A 19,110-nucleotide genomic window follows, 5' to 3' on the forward strand; every position below is an offset into this window, starting at 1 on the left:
AATCTCCAGAGGGTGCTGTCCCAGAGGGCAGGTAATACAACAAAGAAAGCTCTTTACCATTATCTCATTTGAAGAAGCCAAGGTGAATAGAATTTTGTTAAGTTTCTACTTTAAGATGTAAAGAGTTAGTGCAGATTTTCTGGGCACAACCTAAGTTTTATCCATGAAAAGCAACTACCCAGAGAGATGGAAAGATTCAATACTATTCACTAGGGAGAAATGGTTGGTGAAATTGACAGATCTTGCTGAGATGGGTAAATTAACTTATTTGATTAGAGAAAATACACTATCTATATTGGTGACTGGAAATCTCTTATGGACTTTTTGTGTAAAACTGAAACAAATGAACTTGTAATTTATGGCTTTTGATGATTACACAGGACAGATTATAGAAAGAAGAGTATTATGATGTAACTTTAGAGAGAGAGGTTAAAATATAATTGTACTTATAACTGCTGTGAACAATATCAGAAGCCACTTTGTATGTATTTGCTTTCTTTTCTATTTTTCTTCAACTTTTTTCTTTTCTTGCACTTTTTGCTTTCTCTTCACTTTTTTTCTTCTTTACTTTATATTAGCTTGGTGTTAGTTTTTATCTTCTTTTTTTTAAAGTTAGAATTTCCAAGCATTAAGTGCCATTAAAATGTTTCTTCGCCTTACCAATATGACCAAAGTATGAAACAAAATAGCATTAAATGCAAGCATATCTCTGTTCTGTGGGGAAAAATGGAAAGGCAAATTCTAGTCTTCAAACAAAACATTATGCCACTTAAAAGCATAAGGAAAAAGAGGTTGAAATTATAGTTGGTAGGGAGAGAATAAGAACATGGTTAGTTAAAAAACCTAGGAGTATGTGGGAAAGCATTGAGACCTAAAATGAGAATCGGTTATTTTGTTATGGGAGAATTTTCTATGTTTTGTAGAACAGATTCATTTTGGTCAGAAAAGGAATTCAAAAGGAGGAAGAGGAGGAGGAGGAGGAAGAGGAGATTTTTGTAAAATTGCTTTAACAACTTGAACATCTGATGCAAATTTGAGTCAGCAGCAACCTTGGCATTTACCTCATGACAATTTGGAGTTACTTAGAATATATGTTTTTATTGCTTAGTTGCTGTATAACATCACTTCAAATCATTCCACACTGAGGCTGTGTTAGTCAAGAATCTTCTAGCCTCAGGTAAACAACTAGACATCACATACTCACCGTGAACTTGTCATCTCTCTTTTTTCGATAGCCATAAACATTTTTTCTGGAAGGAAAGAAGTCATCATTATTGCTGATTAGGTAAGTTTGTTATAGAAATGGCCAATACATTTTAAAAGTAAAAAGTTGAGGCTGTAATGTTGCTATCTTATTCTACTGTACTATAAAGAGTCAGAAGTCAATATTTTTCTTTTCTTTTTTCCCCTTTACACTACACTTATTTCTCTTCCCTTTTCGTCCTCCATTGTCCCACTGTTTTCACTTTCTTTTGTATTTTATATCTTGATAAACTTAATAACATTATTACAAAAAGAAGTCATCATATTTAGTAATTTACTCTTTGTTTTCATAGATATCATATTAAATGTGATTGTTGTCAAGCCCTGCCGGCTTGTCACTCTTCGGGGACGCCTCGGCAGCACGGCTCGCCTGATGTCCCCTCCTCGTCCTTGCAAGCCATTCTCTCTCTCCGGCAGCGGCAGCGGCGGCGGCAGCACGGCAGCGGCAGCAGCAGCATGGCAGCAGCAGTGGCAGTGGCAGCACGGCAGTGGCGGCGGCACAACGGCAGTGGCAGCACGGCGCCTGAGCGGCCGGTACCGGAGCCGCCGACTGCGCCCGCTGCCTTCCAGCTGGTGCCCGCGCCTGTGCAGGAGGATGGCGACAGCCGCATGGCGCCGGAGCGGCCGGCGCCTGAGCGGCCAGTGCCAGAGCCGCCGACTGTGCCTGCCACCTTCCAGCTGATGCCCGCGCCTGCGCGGGGGGACGTCAACAGCGGAATGGCTACACGGCGCTTGGGTGGCCGGCACCTGAGCGGCCAGCACCGAAGCCGCTGGCTGCGCCGGCTGCCAACCAGCTGATGCCTGCGCCCCGGGACGATCACGGGGGGCCCCGGATGAACCAGGCCGACGCAGGCAGCAGCCGGCCGGTTGGTGGCCATGCCTGCGCTGCCCTTTCCTCGGCCGGACCTTCGGGCGAGTCAGTAAGGGGCGTACTGCGGTGAACGGTGGTGGGTGGCGGGATACGACTTCGTACCCATCCCTGAATGCAGTCAGGAGTCGAGAATACCAAGGGATACCCGATGACGGAAGCCTCCTGGGTGGGGAAGGCGGACGTCCGAGCAGCCCGTTTGGTCACGGCTTTCCACCACAAACACCCAAACAAGCCAGAGGGTGGCACCGGAAACTCAGTGGCCTGGGTCAGCGACCGTCCATCTGTTTGTCCTTCCCTTTCAGGTGGGTCTTTGGTAGGGGGAGCCGACTGTCAAGCCCTGCCGGCTTGTCACTCTTCGGGGATGCCTCGGCAGCACAGCTCACCTGATGTCCCCTCCTCGTCCTTGCAAGCCGTTCCCTTTCTCCGGCAGCGGCAGCGGCAGCGGCAGCACAGCAGCAGCAGCGGCAGCACGGCAGTGGCGGCAGCACAGCAGCGGCGGCGGCGGCAGCACGGCGCCTGGGCAGCCAGTACCGGAGCCGCCGACTGCGCCCGCTGCCTTCCAGCTGGTGCCCGCACCTGTGCGGGAGGATGGCGACAGCCGGATGGCGCCGGAGCGGCCGGCACCTGAGCGGCCGGTGCCAGAGCCGCCGACTGTGCCCGCCACCTTCCAGCTGATGCCCGCGCCTGCGCGGGGGATGTCAACAGCAGAATGGCCAGATGGCGCTTGGGCGGCCGGCGCCTGAGCAGCCGGCACCGAAGCCGCCGGCTGCGCCTGCCGCCAACCAGCTGATGCCTGCGCCCCGGGACGATCAGGGGGGGCCCGGATGAACCAGGCTGACGCAGGCAGCAGCCGGCCGGTTGGTGGCCATGCCTGCGCTGCCCTTTCCTCGGCCGGACCTTCGGGCGAGTCAGTAAGGGGCGTACTGCGGTGAACGGTGGTGGGTGGCGGGTTCCGGGAGGAACACGGGTGGGGTTGCATAGGGATGGGGCTTACCTTGTCGGTGAGGAGCGTGGAGGGAGGCCAGCGCACAGAGTTGTGGGTGGGGTCTTTATGGGATAGCGGGCGGATGCCGTCTTGTGCCGGTGGGGTGGGGTTGAGGCATGGCCTGGTGATAAAAAGAGCGTTGGAGCAGGATGCTGCCAACGCTGACTTTATTGCGGTTTTTTGTGTGTGGGGAGAATAAACCTGGTCACTTGTTCCTTAGTCGTGTTGGTGTTCCATCATTGAGGACGTCTGTGACAATTGTATTATTACACTGAGAAAGCCTTTGTGGTGTAATTGTCAGAACTTTCAATTAGGTCCAAGAGACAGGATCAAGACTCTTTTCTCAGGTATGTGAACTGTGATCTTGGGCAAATCACTATCACTCAGCCTATTATAACCTACCTCTAAGGGTTGTTAGGAGAAAAGAATTGGAGATGTAGAAAATGGAGGACCTTCGATGATAATCCTGATTTTCCAAGAGGAAACTATCAAATGAATGGCCTTGCTATCAATTTTCAAAATTATAGAAAAGAATATTTGTGGCTCAGGGTTGAAGCATGGGGTACTTGGTGCTCCCACTGCCTCTCGAGCGCTATTCTACTGCAGCATGCAGGAGAGGGCATCTGCAAGGAAGTTCCCCCCCCCCCCGACAGATACTGGAGTGTAAAGTTGAACCAGTTAAATTATTAGGTCCATCGGACCTGCTTAGGAGATAAGTTTCTGGGGGGGGCTTCAGTGCTTCTACTGTAGGTTCTTATGATCCGTCCAGACCTCAAAGGGGATCTTGGTACCCTCCAGGAACTGTTGCCATGTTAGGAGAGCCCATCGGACTGCGTAAGCCTCCTTTTCCCAGATAGTCCAGCGCCTTTGACTGACGGACAACTTGCAAGACGTGTAGGCACAGGGTTGTATTTCACCTTTTGCATTCATTTTGGAATACGACTGCCCGCACTGCTACATCGCTGGAATCCGCCTGTATTAAAAATGTCTCCTCTGGGTCGGGGTGTTTCAGGACCAGCTTTGCAGCGAACAGGCGCTTCAACTTTTCAAAAGCAGCCTGGCAGTCAAAGGACCAATCCAAGGGCTAGCTGGGCTTTGGTTTTACCCCCTCCCCGTCTTTAGCAAATTGGTGATCGGTGGGGCTATCTGGGCAAAAGTGGGGATGAACTGGCAGTAAATGTTCACGAAGCCCAGGAAACTCTGTAGTTTCCTGGTCCGAGGGGGCTCCAGTATTGCCTTCACCTTACTGAGATCCATCTCCACTCTCTCATTGGAGATATGGTATCCCAGGTAGTTTAAGTGGGTCTTGTGGAACTCACACTTTGCGTAGAGTTGGGCTTCCTGCAGTTTCCTGAGTATGGTTCTGACCAACTTCATGTGTTCTTTAGGGGTCTCAGTGTATATCAATATATCGTCCAAGTACATCAAGACTCCCTTTTACAGATGCTCATGCAGGACCTCATTTATCAGTTGCATGAATATGGGAGGAGCCCCTTGCAGCCCAAATGGCATTACTTGGAACTGACAGCAGCCTAGTGGGCAATGAAATGCTGTTTTCCACTTGTCCCCTTCCTTAATCCTCACTCGGTAATATGCCTCCCTCAAGTCCAGCTTCATGAAGATTTTCCCTTTTGCCAAATAGCCTAGCATGTTCCTCATAAGGGGGAGAGGGTACATGTTTTCCACACATATGCTGTTCAGCCCCCTATAGTCAACGCACAGTCTAAGGGACCTGTCCTTTTCTTTGAAAAGCACCGGGGCTGCCATTCTCTATTTTGCTGGCTGGATGAACCCCCTTGCCAGGTTCTTGTCTATAAACACTCAGAGCTCATCCAACTCTCTGGGGGTCATAGATTACATTTTTGGCTTAAACAGTTTGGCTCCTGGCATGAACTCTATCGCAAAACCGGTGGGTTGGTGAGGTGGGAGAACATCTGATTCCTTTTTGCCAAAACCCTCAGCTAGGTCACAATATTCCGCTGGAATTAGCGGCTCTAATCCACCATCTCTCCTCTTACTGTATTCACGGCTTCTGCTTCTACTTTTCTAGTCGCAGGCATGTGGGTGGCTCCTTGCAGTTTCCCTGACTCCTGCTGATGAACAGCTCTTCTTCACATCCGCCACCATTCTCTATCCCAGCAAACAGAGGGGTTCCACTTTTTCCACCACGCTAGTCCTAGGACCATGGGCTCAGTCGTCCTGGGAACTACAATAAACTTAACAGTCTCTACTTGAGTCCCCACTATGAGCCAAACCGGCTCGGTTAGGCAGGTGGCTGGCTAACCTCCCGTTATTGACCCGTCTAGTTGGGAAAATGCCATGGGGTCATCTCAGTTTCTTTAGCCTCAGTCCCAGCCTTTCCACTACCTGGGTGCTGACCACACACCGGGTGCAACCCAAGTCCAGCAACGCCGTGATGGCTCCCCTTGCCCCTGAGGAGGGCACCACAATCTCCACCCAGGCTGACATGGGTATGATGGTGCCACTTACCATTGGGGCGTCTTCCCCCTCACTGTTGCTCTCATAGAAGACCAGACACTTTTTGGGGCTGGTTGGAGTTCCCTCTTCCTTGGTGGGCTGAGGAGAGAACTCAACGGCTTGCTGCCCTACATGTGTCTTCTCCTTTGGCTTCATCGGGGATCTCTTTTCCTTGGGTTGCCGAGTGGGTGGAGGGGCGGTTGCTTGTCGTGGTGCGAGGCACTTGGCTGCTCGATGGCCTTTCTTTCTGCAGCAGAAGCAGGGCTCCCAGGGCTTGGTGAGGCTTGCCTCCTGCAGCCGAGGGCATGCCCCCCTTTTCCCCCTGGAGCCTGGGCGTCTCTCAGGCACTCTGCAAGGCTGGCTTTCCTGTGTGGTGTGCTCTCAGAACTCCATCAGGTCAATCTCAACCTCACCAGCCACTCAGAACCACACTTGCAAGTTTTGCGGCACCCCTCAGGGTATGCAGTTCTGGTATAGCTCTAGATCTAGGCCCCCTTGGAAGTAGACCAGCATGCACTCGGGCCAGTCAGGAAGGTGGCTGGCTAGGCTGTAGAAGTCCTGGATGTACTCTGCCACCGGCCCCTTTCCCTGTTTAAGGGTGCGAATGTGGTATTCAGCGTGCCAGGCTGCCATGGAATCCTCAAACCACCCCTACAGGATCTGCATGAATGCATCTAGGTCGCCCAGCTCCTGTGCCCCAGCATTGTGCAGGGACACCAGCCATCTGGATGTGCCGCCCTCCAGGTTGGACACCACTGCGTGAACCCAGGCTTCATCATCTGGGTACATTCCCCCATAGCGCTCCATGTGGTGCCACATCTGGGCTAAGAAGTGAGCCAGCTTGCCTGAGTCTCCATCGAACTGAACTGTAAGGGGGGGTGTCACTCGTCTCTCACCATGATGTACCCAGGGTGTAGGACCGCTGCTGCTTCTGGGAGGGAAGGCTTGCTATCATGCTGGGGGAGAGGTGGCGAAATCCGCTGCTGCTGTTGGCTGCAGGGGGGAACCCAATTGTCCCGGCAGGTACTGGCACCACTGGCTGCAGGAGGGGAGGAGACGGGGTGGTTAGTGACTTCACTCCCCACATCCCGGCCACTGGAGCCTTGGCTTCCGGTGACGCTGTTCCCTTGATTGCCAGGCCTCCCAACTTCTCTTCTGGTTGTTCCACTGATGAACTATGGGTGGCGGCAGGGAGCTTCCACTTGACTGGTCACCTCGCCTTCCATCTGCTCCTTCGGGTCACATTGACTCCTGCAGGAATTAGGGGGTCCTCGGCCTCTGCCGCCTTCCCCACGTTTGCCGTCCAGCAAATCTTCGGTCTCTGGTACAGAGCATCCTGCAGCCACTCCCTTAGGCTTGCCACTTGGGGCTCTCAGCCCTCAGTTTTGGACGCCTGGCCACCGGATGCGCCCCTGCCATAGTCTACAGCGCTTCTGGAGCTTCTTGCACCAGGGGCTCCTCCAGCTTCTTCTCCTCCTCCTATTCTTTGCCTGTTGCCAACATCTCGGGTCTTTGGCCTACCAGTGGGATCCAGGTAGACAGTACTGGAAGAACTGACTTAATGTTAACCGTCCCATTTGGCACCTTCAACAAAAGAAACCCCTGGCTCTTTAGATTGACCAAGAGTGTAGCTTTATTGAAAAATCCATCTAGGCATGGCAGAAACAAAGACAGTTTGGGGATTTCCCCACGAAAACTCACATAGGTAATTCCCCTCTTCCTCTCTGGGCCACCCACAGTTCATAATTCACCAATTGAGTTCAGTTCTTTTGCTCCGGTCAAACATTCATGACTTGGCCTTGGTAGATAATGTTTCTCCAGCAACAAAAGGTTCACTTGCATTCCATAGCCTCCCCCTGCCCTTAGGAATTCACCACCCTCCTCCCCTCAGTTTGGCAAAACTGTGAGCAAAAGCAGGCAACTATGGAGTAGAATCAGGTTTGACAGCCAATTCACTGTGGGTCAACTACCCATAGGACAATTCAGTGCGGAATAACTCAATGCAGGATAACTCAACGTGAGTTTTCTGTTATCTACCACTGTTTCTTTGACATTATTTTAATTTTTGTCATTCACATTTCATTTGTCCCTCCTTTAGCATCCTTTCTTTAATGATTCTCTTCCACCATTTCTTCAATATTATTTCTGCAAGACAGCCACGGTGAGACAGCCATGGCGAGTTGTCCCATTCCGGCGCTTTATTGGGTTGAGTGGTCAGGCACTTTTTGATGAAGTTGCATGGATATCCATAGGGAGCAAACCCCACTCTCTACTAGCACTGATGTTACCTACTTTGCTAATGAAACATCTGCAAGAAAACAACCAAGCTCAGAGAGCACCAAGGACCCCACATTTAAAATTTATGCTTTCCATTTATTTATAGCACTCCAGCTATCATTCTGGAGTATCAGAAATATCCAACAACCTGAACCCAGATTTTATTTATTAAATTTATATACTGCCCCGCTCGCTGTTTGGTTTTATAACTTCCACTGAAGATTAGTTTAAGCAACATCTTTATAAGTCTACATCTACATTGTTTTATTTTAAATATTAAAAACTCCAAATTCTGATGCTCATTAAATAACTTGTTTTTCCATTTTCTAAAAAAACCTTTTTCTAAGTTTCTAGAAGTGATTCCATTGCCATTTATTTTCCAAGTTGTGTTAATTAGATCCACTTTGATAAATGTGGATAAATTTAGTGGCGATCAGCTTTTTTGGTTAGTCGTAAGTTATACACTAAATATTATTGTGCATATTATCACATAAATGTGATATCTGCACCATTACTTTCCATGTTCTGTTATGTTTTGATTCTACTCAATCAGCTTACCTGAAATAAACACTTTAAAAAGGCCTGAAAGGATGCCGTAGCTGAGCACTGAAACTATCTTCTATAAACAATGATTGGCTCAGATACTGATACAACATACCCAGCCTCAGTGGCCAATATTTAACCCTAAATTTCAATACCCACCTTCCTCTGCCTAAGCTGGGGGATGAATCTGAAGCTGTGGATTCTACTTGCCCGCTCCCTACTTCTCGTTTCGTGCAGCTTGTAGTACTTTGCATCCGTGTTCTGTTTTGTCCTGGTTGTCTGGTTTGTGGGTTCCTAACACTGTTGATTAATCGGTCAGCAGAAAGGTTGAATATTGTAGGACACTCTAGCAAACCAGTCCCTCTGTCTGCACTAGAAATTGTATGTTGTAGATGTGATTTGCTGGGATTTCTGGGACAGGGAAAAAAAAACCCTTTCAGAAAACCTTTCCAGGCATATTGTCCAGGTAGATAAAAATGTATTAACAGAACTTGCCTGTTTCTTGGAGAATACTGCCTGAGGGAAGTCAGTTGAGAAGCAGTTGGCTTGAAAGAAGGAGCTGTAAATCCATTGATAAATCCAGTATTTGGAAATGGTGTGACCTATGGAACAGATATACTTCAGATGTAGATTTGAAACTTTCAATATATCCGTAATGTTCTGAAAACAGCACAATGGTTTCATTGTTTCACTTTACTTTTTGTCATGTTTTTTGACAGGAGCATCATACTTTTGCTTATTAATATTCTCGTTACACATATTTGTATTTCTAACACTTTGGCTCTTCTGGACAAACATTTACATGATGAAAAGCACATGAGAGTGGGATATGACAAAACATCTCAGTATGCAATTTTACATCTGTTTGGTTTAGTACAGCTTAGTATAATGGATTTATAAAAATCAATATACATCAAGGACAAGACAACACTCAGTCAGATTTACACTGGAAGTGTTAAAAAATAAGGTCTTAATTGTATTTTTATTCAAGAATAGAAAGCAAGTTATATTACAACATGTCTGAAATTTAAATCTGTTTTATTTTGCATCCCAGATCCTACTTAAACAGAATGTTCTGAATTTGAATCGTAGCATTAGGTCTAGTAATATCGATTGCTCCTCTCCTTGGACAGTTCCTCCAAATCGTCTACAACAGCATAAACTTCAGACAAACAAACAAATGGTTCCCCAGTGCTTACCAGTGATGGATCAAGATAGCTGTGTGTTGTAGACCAAGTCTGTGGTGCAATGAAGCTATACAGTGGAAATTGCTGCTGGGGACTGTATACTGGAGGTAAGTACAATGATGTTGTATAATGCTGTTGTGTGTAGATATTCATATCCAGAGGTCTGTATCCATTCTTTGGCAAAAATGTATTTATAGCTATTGCTTTTGCTTTTATTCTTGCCTATAAATGATAGATTACATTCTTAGAAGATGATGTTCAGAATGATCATAACTATAATTTCAAATTCCAAAATAACACATTTACCTTAATTGGTTTTCCTTGGAAAAATTTCACTTCTTCTCTAAGATATCTGTAAGCCTTTAAGAGAAACATATATTTGTTTGAAACAGAGCAATCAAATTAGTGGGAACAAAAGCATTCATACATTTCTACTAAAGTAAAGAGGGTCACATGTAATTCAGGCTTACAAATAATATAGCTTCTATGTTTGGAAACGTATCAATTTTGGTATGTTTACTTTGATCTGGCAATAACTATATTGTGGAAAAGAATCAGCTACAGAAAGCATGGAAAATGTTTGCAGTTATGGGGCTGAAAGCTGTCTTGAGAGAAATCCAGGGAAACTTGAGAATCATAAAATAGGCCTTTTAGATTTACCAAAGTCAACAGGAACAAGTTATATAACTAATTTCAGTGGGATTTGAATCCAAGTAGTACCACTAAAATCTTATAGCAGATCAAAAACAGACAGCTTCTGGGTCCTTGTTAGGCATATGGTGAAAGCCTACATAGTTGGGTTGAAAATATATAAACTATGATGTTGTGTCTTTAAGATGTTAATTGGCTGATGGGTGTGTAAGTGTTCTCATGGCCATAAGAGGGAGCTAGGAACATAGCTTCTCTCTCTCTGCTCTTGCTGTTTTTCACTGTTAGTTACTCTGATACTGCTATTGTTGGTTTACTACTGTGTTAAACCTGAACAACTGTGTTTTTGACCTCTGGACCGGTAAGAAGACTTTGTATTTGGATTACTACTTGGACTGTTACTATTGTGTATGACCTGGACTATTTATTTTTGACCGTGCTTTGTTTTTCAACCACAAATTAAAATATTTTTCTGTTTATCACAACTCATTATCTCTTGTGGTTACTGTGTGACTATTACTGCTCTCAGTACCCTTCATTGTCTGTGCAACTTCTTGTAGTTCAAGGAGACCTCTGCACACTTACTGACAGTCCTTTTCATCAGGCTTCCAGAATCTACCAAGATCACACTAATAAACTAGGGAAAAAATAAACTATGTGCTATTCTTCCAAATACCTTCCAAACTGGAGCAATTCCAATTATACAGCAACACTGCTGATGGCTATTTTTTATTTAATAATTTCTTCTGGCTACCTTTAATTATTTGCTGACTACTAAACTGTGGAAAATAATTAGCATTTAATTATGGAATCCTTATTTACATAACAAAGTCAGAGTTTTGTTCCAAATGTGGCAGAATGATCCCTTGTGGTCAATTAGTAGCTGTGGTGTTCTTTGACTGTATTCTCATCATAATGTTTCAGCCATGTGAAAGGAAAAATATATCGATAACTATTTAATGAGTGGTCTAATCAATTATAGTTTAGATTTGAACTTGCTAACAAGCACTTGGCTTTCGCTTGCTGTTGACCTTCAGTAGGAAATAGTGAGTTTGTGGTCGGCACACATTTCTTCACAAAAACAAAACATAGGACAAGAATGTATGAGAAAAGAGGAACTGACCCTTGCTAACGGGTACAACTTCTGCAATGACACATATAGAAATGGTAGTGAGGAAAGTAGTGGATGGAACAGGGAAAGGGAGCTCGGTAGCCAGGGTAACAAAGCAAGAACAGGGAACTAACCCAGTGGTCAGTTCCGAGGAAAGGGAACTAGTGAAGGAACTGTTCCAGAAAGTCACACGTTGATGGTTTTACCAAGAAAAGGGAAATGGAATGGCTAATGGGTGGTTCCAGAACACCACAGGTGGGCATACTACTGAGGTATAAAGTGTGCCTCAAAAGATAAGTGTGTTGCCATTTGGCCACTAAGCCGTCACACTTAATGACTGCTTGTACATTTGGCCCTTATTGCAGTAAGCTGTTGAAATGTAAGTACTGAATCTGTGTGTTCAATTTAAATAAACCTCTGGATCCTGAAGTGAGACTTTTGTTGCGAGTTGTCTCTTGTTTCGTTTAAACAAGTTTTTCCCCTGACAGTTTTGGTCTCCAAAGCACCTGAAGGCAGGACAAGAAGCAATGGATGGAAACTAGTCAAGGAGAGAAGCAACCTAGAGCTAAGGAGAAACTTCCTGACAGTTAGAACAATTAACCAGTGGAACAACCTGCCTCTAGAAGTGGTGAATGCTCCAACACTGGAAGTTTTTAAGAAGAGACTGGACAGCCATTTGTCCAAAATGGTATAGGGTTTCCTGCCTGAGCAGGGGGTTGGACTAGATGACCTCCAAAGTCTTCTTCTTCTTCTTCTTCTTCTTCTTCTTCTTCTTCTTCTTCTTCTTCTTCTTCTTCTTCTTCTTCTTCTTCTTCTTCTTCTTCTTCCCCAAAGTCGTCTTCTTCTTCTTCTTCTTCTTCTTCTTCTTCTTCTTCTTCTTCTTCTTCTTCTTCTTATTATTATTATTATTATTATTATTATTATTATTATTATTATTATTATTATTATTATTATTAGGATTTTAAACTTTAGAATTTGTCTTGTTGGGGCTAACTTAATTTAATTTATTTCTTAACTTTGTATACCATGTTTTTTTTTTATTGAAAAGTTTTAAGGTACAATTTTCCTTTAACAATCCCCCCTTCCCCCTCCCTCCTCCCCCCCACCTCCCCCCCTCCCCCCCTCCCCCCCCCCGACTTCCCAAAGCTCAATACAAGGTATATATATAAAAAGCAATCATAAACAATCATATACTAACAACTATAAACTCTAAAATCCAACACTCTCTAGCTTATATAGGATAAAACAAGCCTTAATAATATTGAATATATATAAAAAGAAACTAAAATAAGAAAAGAAAAAAGAAAAAAAACGAAAGAAGACTTATTCAAATACTACATAAAATTTCTTAACCCTATACTTGTTCTGGATAAACTCAATCCATTTTCTCCATTCCATAATATAGCGTTCTTGCGAGTGATCTTTCAAATAGGCCGAAATCTTCGCCATCTCAGCCAGGTCGGAAACCTTTAAAGTCCACTCTTCTATAGTCGGCAGTTCCTCTTTCTTCCAATATTGGCCTATCAAAAGTCTTGCTGCCGTAATTAAGTTCAACATCAACTTGATGTCCACAACTGTAGCGTCTGCAATTATTCCCAACAAAAAAAGTTGCGGACAAAACTTTATCCTCTGTTTAAAAATCTTCTGCATATTCCACCAGACTTTTATCCAAAAAGCCTTAACCTTCTTACATGTCCACCATATGTGAAAATATGTTGCATCTTCATCTCCGCACCTCCAACATTTAGGCTGATAATTCAGATACATACTTGCAAGCTTTTTAGGATCTAAATGCCATCTATAAAACATTTTGTAAAAGTTCTCCCTTAGATTTTGAGCTTGAGTAAATTTTACGTTCCTCACCCAAATCTTTTCCCAGGTGTCCATTGTGATAACTTCCTGGATGTTTTGGGCCCATTTTATCATACAATCCTTAACAAGCTCTGTTTCTGAGTCAATCTCTATCAATGCAAGATATATCCGTTTGATATGTGCTGGTCCCTGATTTCTAATTTGCTTTATCAAATTTTCATCAGTCATTGTAAATCCATTTTTCTGGTCTTCTTTCCACCTGGCCCGTAACTGAGTATATTGAAACCAGTTTTGAACCACCTTCTCTTTTCGCAAGAGGCTATATGATTTCAAACACCAAACATTCCTTTCCAAGCTAAGAATCTCCTTGTACGTGGTCACATCATGTTTGAAGCCAGCATGTATATTTTCTATTGCGTGTTTTGGAATTGCCCACAACGGTATCTTACAACTTAACTTATGTCTATACTTCTTCCAAACTCTCAGCAATGCCTGTCTTAAAATATGCACCCTAAACACGTTGTCTACCTTCTTATCATACAATAAATATGCATGCCAGCCAAACAACAAATCATGGCCCTCAAGATTTAATAACCTCCCTTGCGTCAAATTAATCCAATCACTTATTCCTGCTAATGCAGCAGCTTCATAATATAATTTAAAATTAGGCAATTTAAGGCCACCTCTCTCACGAGTATCCTGCATAATCTTAAGTTTAACTCGTGGCTTTTTCCCTGCCCACACAAATTTATTGATACCTCGCTGCCATTCCTCCAAATTAGAATCTTTCTTAAGAATCGGTATCATTTGGAATAAAAATAAAAATTTAGGCAGGACATTCATTTTTACTGCTGCAATCCGTCCCAACAACGACAATTGCAATTTTTCCCAACTCTCCAATTCTTTTTGAATTTTCCCCCATAGTTTTTCATAATTATTCTTATATAGCTTTGTATTAGAGGGCGACAAAATCACCCCCAAATATTTAACCCTTTTAACAATCTCAAATCCAGTTAATCCTTCTAAGAGAGCCTTTTGCGAAACTGTCATATTTCTGGCCAAAATTTTTGTTTTCTGTGTATTAACTTTAAATCCAGAAACCTTCCCATATTGCGTTATTATCTCCATCAGGTCCACAACAGAGTTCTCTGGCTGGGTCACTGTAACAACCAGATCGTCTGCGAATGCTCTCAATCTGTAGTCCTGATCTCCAATTTGTATCCCCTTAATTTTTCCCGAATTCCGAATTTTAACCAATAATATCTCTAATGTTAACACAAATAACAAGGGCGATAACGGACACCCTTGCCTTGTGCCCTTCTCAATATTACATGCTTCTGTCAAGCTATTATTAACTATAATTCGGGCAGTTTGTTTTTGATATAATGCCCTAATCGGTTGTAAAAAATTTTCCCCAAAATCCATTTTATCTAAAACTTTCAACAAAAATTTCCAATTCAATTGATCAAAAGCTTTTTCAGCATCTAAAAAAATTAGCGCCGCAGCGATCTGGTTGTTCCTTTCCAAAAACTCTAACACATCAACTATATGCCTCACATTATTTTTCATTTGCCTACCACTAATAAACCCCGTTTGATCCCCATGAATCACCTGTTGCAGAACCCTCATCAATCTATTAGCCAAAACCTTAGCAAATATCTTATAATCTGTATTTAAAAGCGATATCGGTCTATAGTTTTTAACTTGAGTAGCATCTTGGTCTTCCTTCGGAATCAAAGAAATAAAAGCTGTTCTCCAAGACGGTGGCACCTTTCCCCCCCTCTGGATTGTCTGGAACAGTTCCTTTAACGGTTTTATCATCTCTAATTGTAAATTTTTATAATAGGCCGCAGTCAAGCCATCCGTACCTGGTGCTTTATCCACCTTCAATTCCTTAATTGCTGTGAAAATTTCTTCTTCTGTAATCAGTTGATTAATCCCCTCTTTTTGTACTTGCGTAAGAACCGGGATGCTAGCATTCTCCAAATATATATCAATATCTTTTTCATTAATTTCCTCCTTAGCATATAATTTCGAATAGAAATCCACAAAAGCATCCTTAATAAGATTCTGTTGGAACACAACCCTTCCTTTATACTCAATCTTATCTATATTAGAAGCCCTTTGTTTTTTCCTCAATCTATAAGCTAACCATCTGCCTGGTTTATTAGCGTTGCAAAAAGTATTATGCCTAGCAAACCGCAGATTGGTCGCCACTTGATCAGCCATTAATTTATCAAATTGTCCTCTTAACAGTCTAATAGCCTCCTTGGTCTTCACATCCTCTGAGTTCAAAATCAAAGCCTTTTCTTTTTCCTTTATTTCATTCTCCAGTTCTTTCCTTCTAGTTTCCACTGCACGTCTATGTTTGTTATTCATATATATCAACACCCCTCTCATATAGGCCTTGCTAGCATCCCAAACCATATCCATAGAGGTACCCTTATTCATGTTAGTCTCAAAAAAATCCTTCATCCGCTGTTTGCATTCTTCCACATTTCTCTGATTTCTAAACAGATTCTCATTTACGCGCCACGAGCGCCTATCTCCTTTCTCCTTATCAATCTCTAACCAAACTGGACTGTGATCAGAGATAGTTCTTGCACAAATCTTCACCTTTTTGGTCCTCAAAAAGAAATCATTAGTCAGCAAAATAAAATCAATCCTCGAAAAAGATTGATGTCTATCAGAATAAAAAGTATAATCCTTCTCCTGCAAATGTCTCTCACGCCAAATATCTCGCAATTCCAGGTCATCCTTCATTTCAAAAAAAGATTTAGGCAATCTAGCATGACTTGGAATGCGCTTGAAAACTCCAGCCTTGTCCAGCTGTACATCCAAAACACCATTCCAGTCCCCCATAAAAATAAAAGATTTATAATCCAACTGGGTAAGCTTTGTGTGTAGTAAACTAAAAAAGTCAGCTTGTTGTTGATTAGGTGCATATAATCCAACTAAAAGCGTCTTTTTACCTTCTACCAGCAGCTCAATCATAACATATCTTCCATGCTTGTCTGCTTCAATTAAGTCTGCTGTTAAGGCACTTTTAACATAAACAACCACTCCATTTTTCTTATTCTCTGCAGAAGCAACAAATTGCGTACCCAACCTCGAGTTCGATAAATACTTTTGATCCAAAACTCTAATATGCGTTTCTTGCAAACATATAACGTCTATCTTAAATTGTTTTAAATATTGAAAAACTTTCTTCCTCTTCTGTGGTGAATTTAGTCCATTAACATTCCAGGTTAAGAATTTAGTTGCCATGCATATCCTCCCAAAGCTCTTGGAGCACAGCTTTGATAGGACTATCTTCTTTAGGCCGTGCTCCTCCCACTGCTTGGCTATGAGTACGTTGTGAAGATTCTGAAGACTTTTGCTGGTCTTGTTCTTTTATTTTCTTTGCTCGTTTTAAAGCAGCACGCGTTACCCTTTGCTCTCTAGGATCGTCCAAAGAAGTTATAGCTTGATCTCCTCCAGCACCATTATCCTCTGTTTCATCCTCTTGATGTTCTCCTTCTCCAGATCCCTTTGCAGCTTCCAGAAGTGTTGATGGAGTTGCTTTTAAAACATTATTGTAGAAATCACGCGCTTGCTTCACAGTAATCAGCCGATACCTTTTACCTTCGTGCATCACCATCAGCCCGTCTGGAATCTCCCATCTGAACCTTATATCTCGTTGCTTGAGCTCTTGCACAAGAAATGTAAAGTCCTTCCTTCCCCTTAAAATCTTTGGAGGGATTTCTTTTAAAACCAAAACTTCTTGATCAGCAATCACAACTTTAGCATCATAGGCAGCTTGTATAACTTCATCTCTGATTTCTCTTTTTGCAAAGTAAACCACCACGTCTCTAGGCAGCTTTCTCTGTCTGGCAATCCATGAATTCACACGGAACACTTTATCCATAGCTGCTCTTATTTCAGATGCTGGCTGGTTCAATACCACTTCGAGAGCCTCAGAAACCAGCTGCTTTAAATCTTCCTTAATATTCTCCTTTAAACCTCTGATTCTAACAGCAAACTGCATCTGATAATATTGGGCAAGGCTTAACTCCCTTTCCATTTTGTCTCTTAAATTTTCATTCTCCCGTACTTTTACTTCTAATATTGCATTCTTTTGGGTCAAATCATCCACTTTTTCATCTAAATCCTCCACACATTCCGCCACTTTATGCACTGAAGACAAAATGTCTACCTTCATCACGCTGCACTTCTGTTCCATCCTCTCTTCTAATCTCTCCTCCAGTTTCTCCAATTTCTCCTCCATCTGTGCAAATTTATCACCCATTGATTGGTTAATTGATTCCAAAAGTACCTGGGCATGTTTATCCAGCGCATCTCGTAAATCCTTCGGTGTCAATACATCAGGAGGATGCAGCGCCTGTAACGATGATTGTTGCACCGGAGAAGATCCACCACTCCGAAGAGTTTTAGGGGGAGGTTTAGTCGCCATCTTTAACTTTCAATTGTGACGCACTTTCACTTAAAGTTTAAAAAGTCCACCAAGCTCGAGAGTAAAATAAAATAATCCTCTTCACCTTTTCCTCTTGTACCGCTCTGCCTGCTCCTTTTAATCCATAGTCCTTTCTTCAGGCAGGGGTGGTCACAGACGGCTGGCTCTGCTCCAAGAAATCCGGAGCAGAGACGCTGGCTAGCTGGGAGCAACCCAGGCTTCGGGGGAGTTCAATCCTTCAGCCGCCCAAGCTCCAAGCTCAGGCGGCCCCGGAGAACTCTACCCCTACCTGGGGCCTCACCCCCTCCTCTTCTCCCGAGGAGGGGGCTTCAAATTCGCCCGAACAGCTGATCGGCGCTGTTTCGGGCGAAAAAACACTCAGCTGAGCCGCGGGCAGCCCGGGAAGGCTGTCTCCGTCGCCGCGGAGCCACCGGAAGTCCGCTTTGTATACCATGTTTTAACTGCCCTATACACCGCCCCGAGTCCTTTGGGAGAGGGGCGGTATATAAATCCAATAAAATAAATAAATAAATAAATAAATAAATATTGCATATAACATCAACATATAACATATTTTTTAATCAGCTTATTCCCATTGTATTTATAAAAGTCTTCTTATTAAATCATTATATGTCCTGTTTTCAATATTTTTATTGAAGCTTAGTTTCCCCTCAGTATTCAGACCACTCTTATGAGTCATAATTTTCTCAAAATTCATTACCTTTAAATATCTAAACTTTTCATTTAAACAGACCCTCTCAATGTTTTAACATTTCATATATTCTAAAAGTATTATGCTACTTATATATCTTATTCCTCTTACTATAGGGCCCCTTTACAAGCTTTATCTATTCTTTTGGCTATATTTAATCCTATAATACACCATCTAATAATCTAATAAACACTCTCTCTCTCTCTCTCTCTCTCTCTCTCTCTCTCTCTATATATATATATATATATATATATATATATATATATATATATATATATATATATATATATATGGGGACGCGGTGGCTCAGTGGGTTAGGACGCTGAGCTTGTCGATCGGAAGGTCGGCAGTTTGGCGGGTCGAATCCCGAGTGCCGCGTAACAGAGTGAGCGCCTGTTACTCCTCCCAGCTTCTGCCAACCTAGCAGTTCGAAAGCATGTAAAAATGCAAGTAGAAAAATAGGGACCACTACGGTGGGAAGGTAACAGCGTTCCGTGCGCCTTTGGCGTCTAGTCATGCCGGCCACATGACCACGGAGACGTCCTCGGACAAGCGCTGGCTCTTCGGCTTTGAAACGGAGATGAGCACCGGCCCCTAGAGTCGGAAACGACTAGCACGCATGTGCGGGGGAACCTTTACCTTTATATATATATATATATATATATATATATATATATATATATATATATATATATATAGTAAAGGTAAAGGTTCCCCCGCACATGCGTGCTAGTCGTTTCCGACTCTAGGGGCCGGTGCTCATCTCCGTT

The 19,110-nt window shown here is 43.3% G+C and overlaps 1 protein-coding gene across 1 annotated transcript in view; it reads right to left on the bottom strand.

Annotated features, from left to right (window-relative positions):
* LARP4B (La ribonucleoprotein 4B) overlaps positions 1-19,110 on the bottom strand; it is a 126,080-nt gene that overhangs the window by 18,973 nt on the left and 87,997 nt on the right. Inside the window, exons 7-11 of the mRNA XM_081342447.1 lie at positions 9,911-9,964; positions 9,617-9,826; positions 8,913-9,019; positions 8,577-8,828; positions 1,205-1,250 (exon numbers count right to left, since the gene is read on the bottom strand). Coding sequence (XP_081198573.1) covers positions 1,205-1,250; positions 8,577-8,828; positions 8,913-9,019; positions 9,617-9,826; positions 9,911-9,964 — 669 coding nt within the window. The remainder of the gene's footprint in view (positions 1-1,204; positions 1,251-8,576; positions 8,829-8,912; positions 9,020-9,616; positions 9,827-9,910; positions 9,965-19,110) is intronic.

This window comes from Vipera berus, assembly GCF_964194415.1.
Source record: "Vipera berus genome assembly, chromosome: W".
NCBI classification, from domain to species: Eukaryota; Metazoa; Chordata; class Lepidosauria; order Squamata; family Viperidae; genus Vipera; species Vipera berus.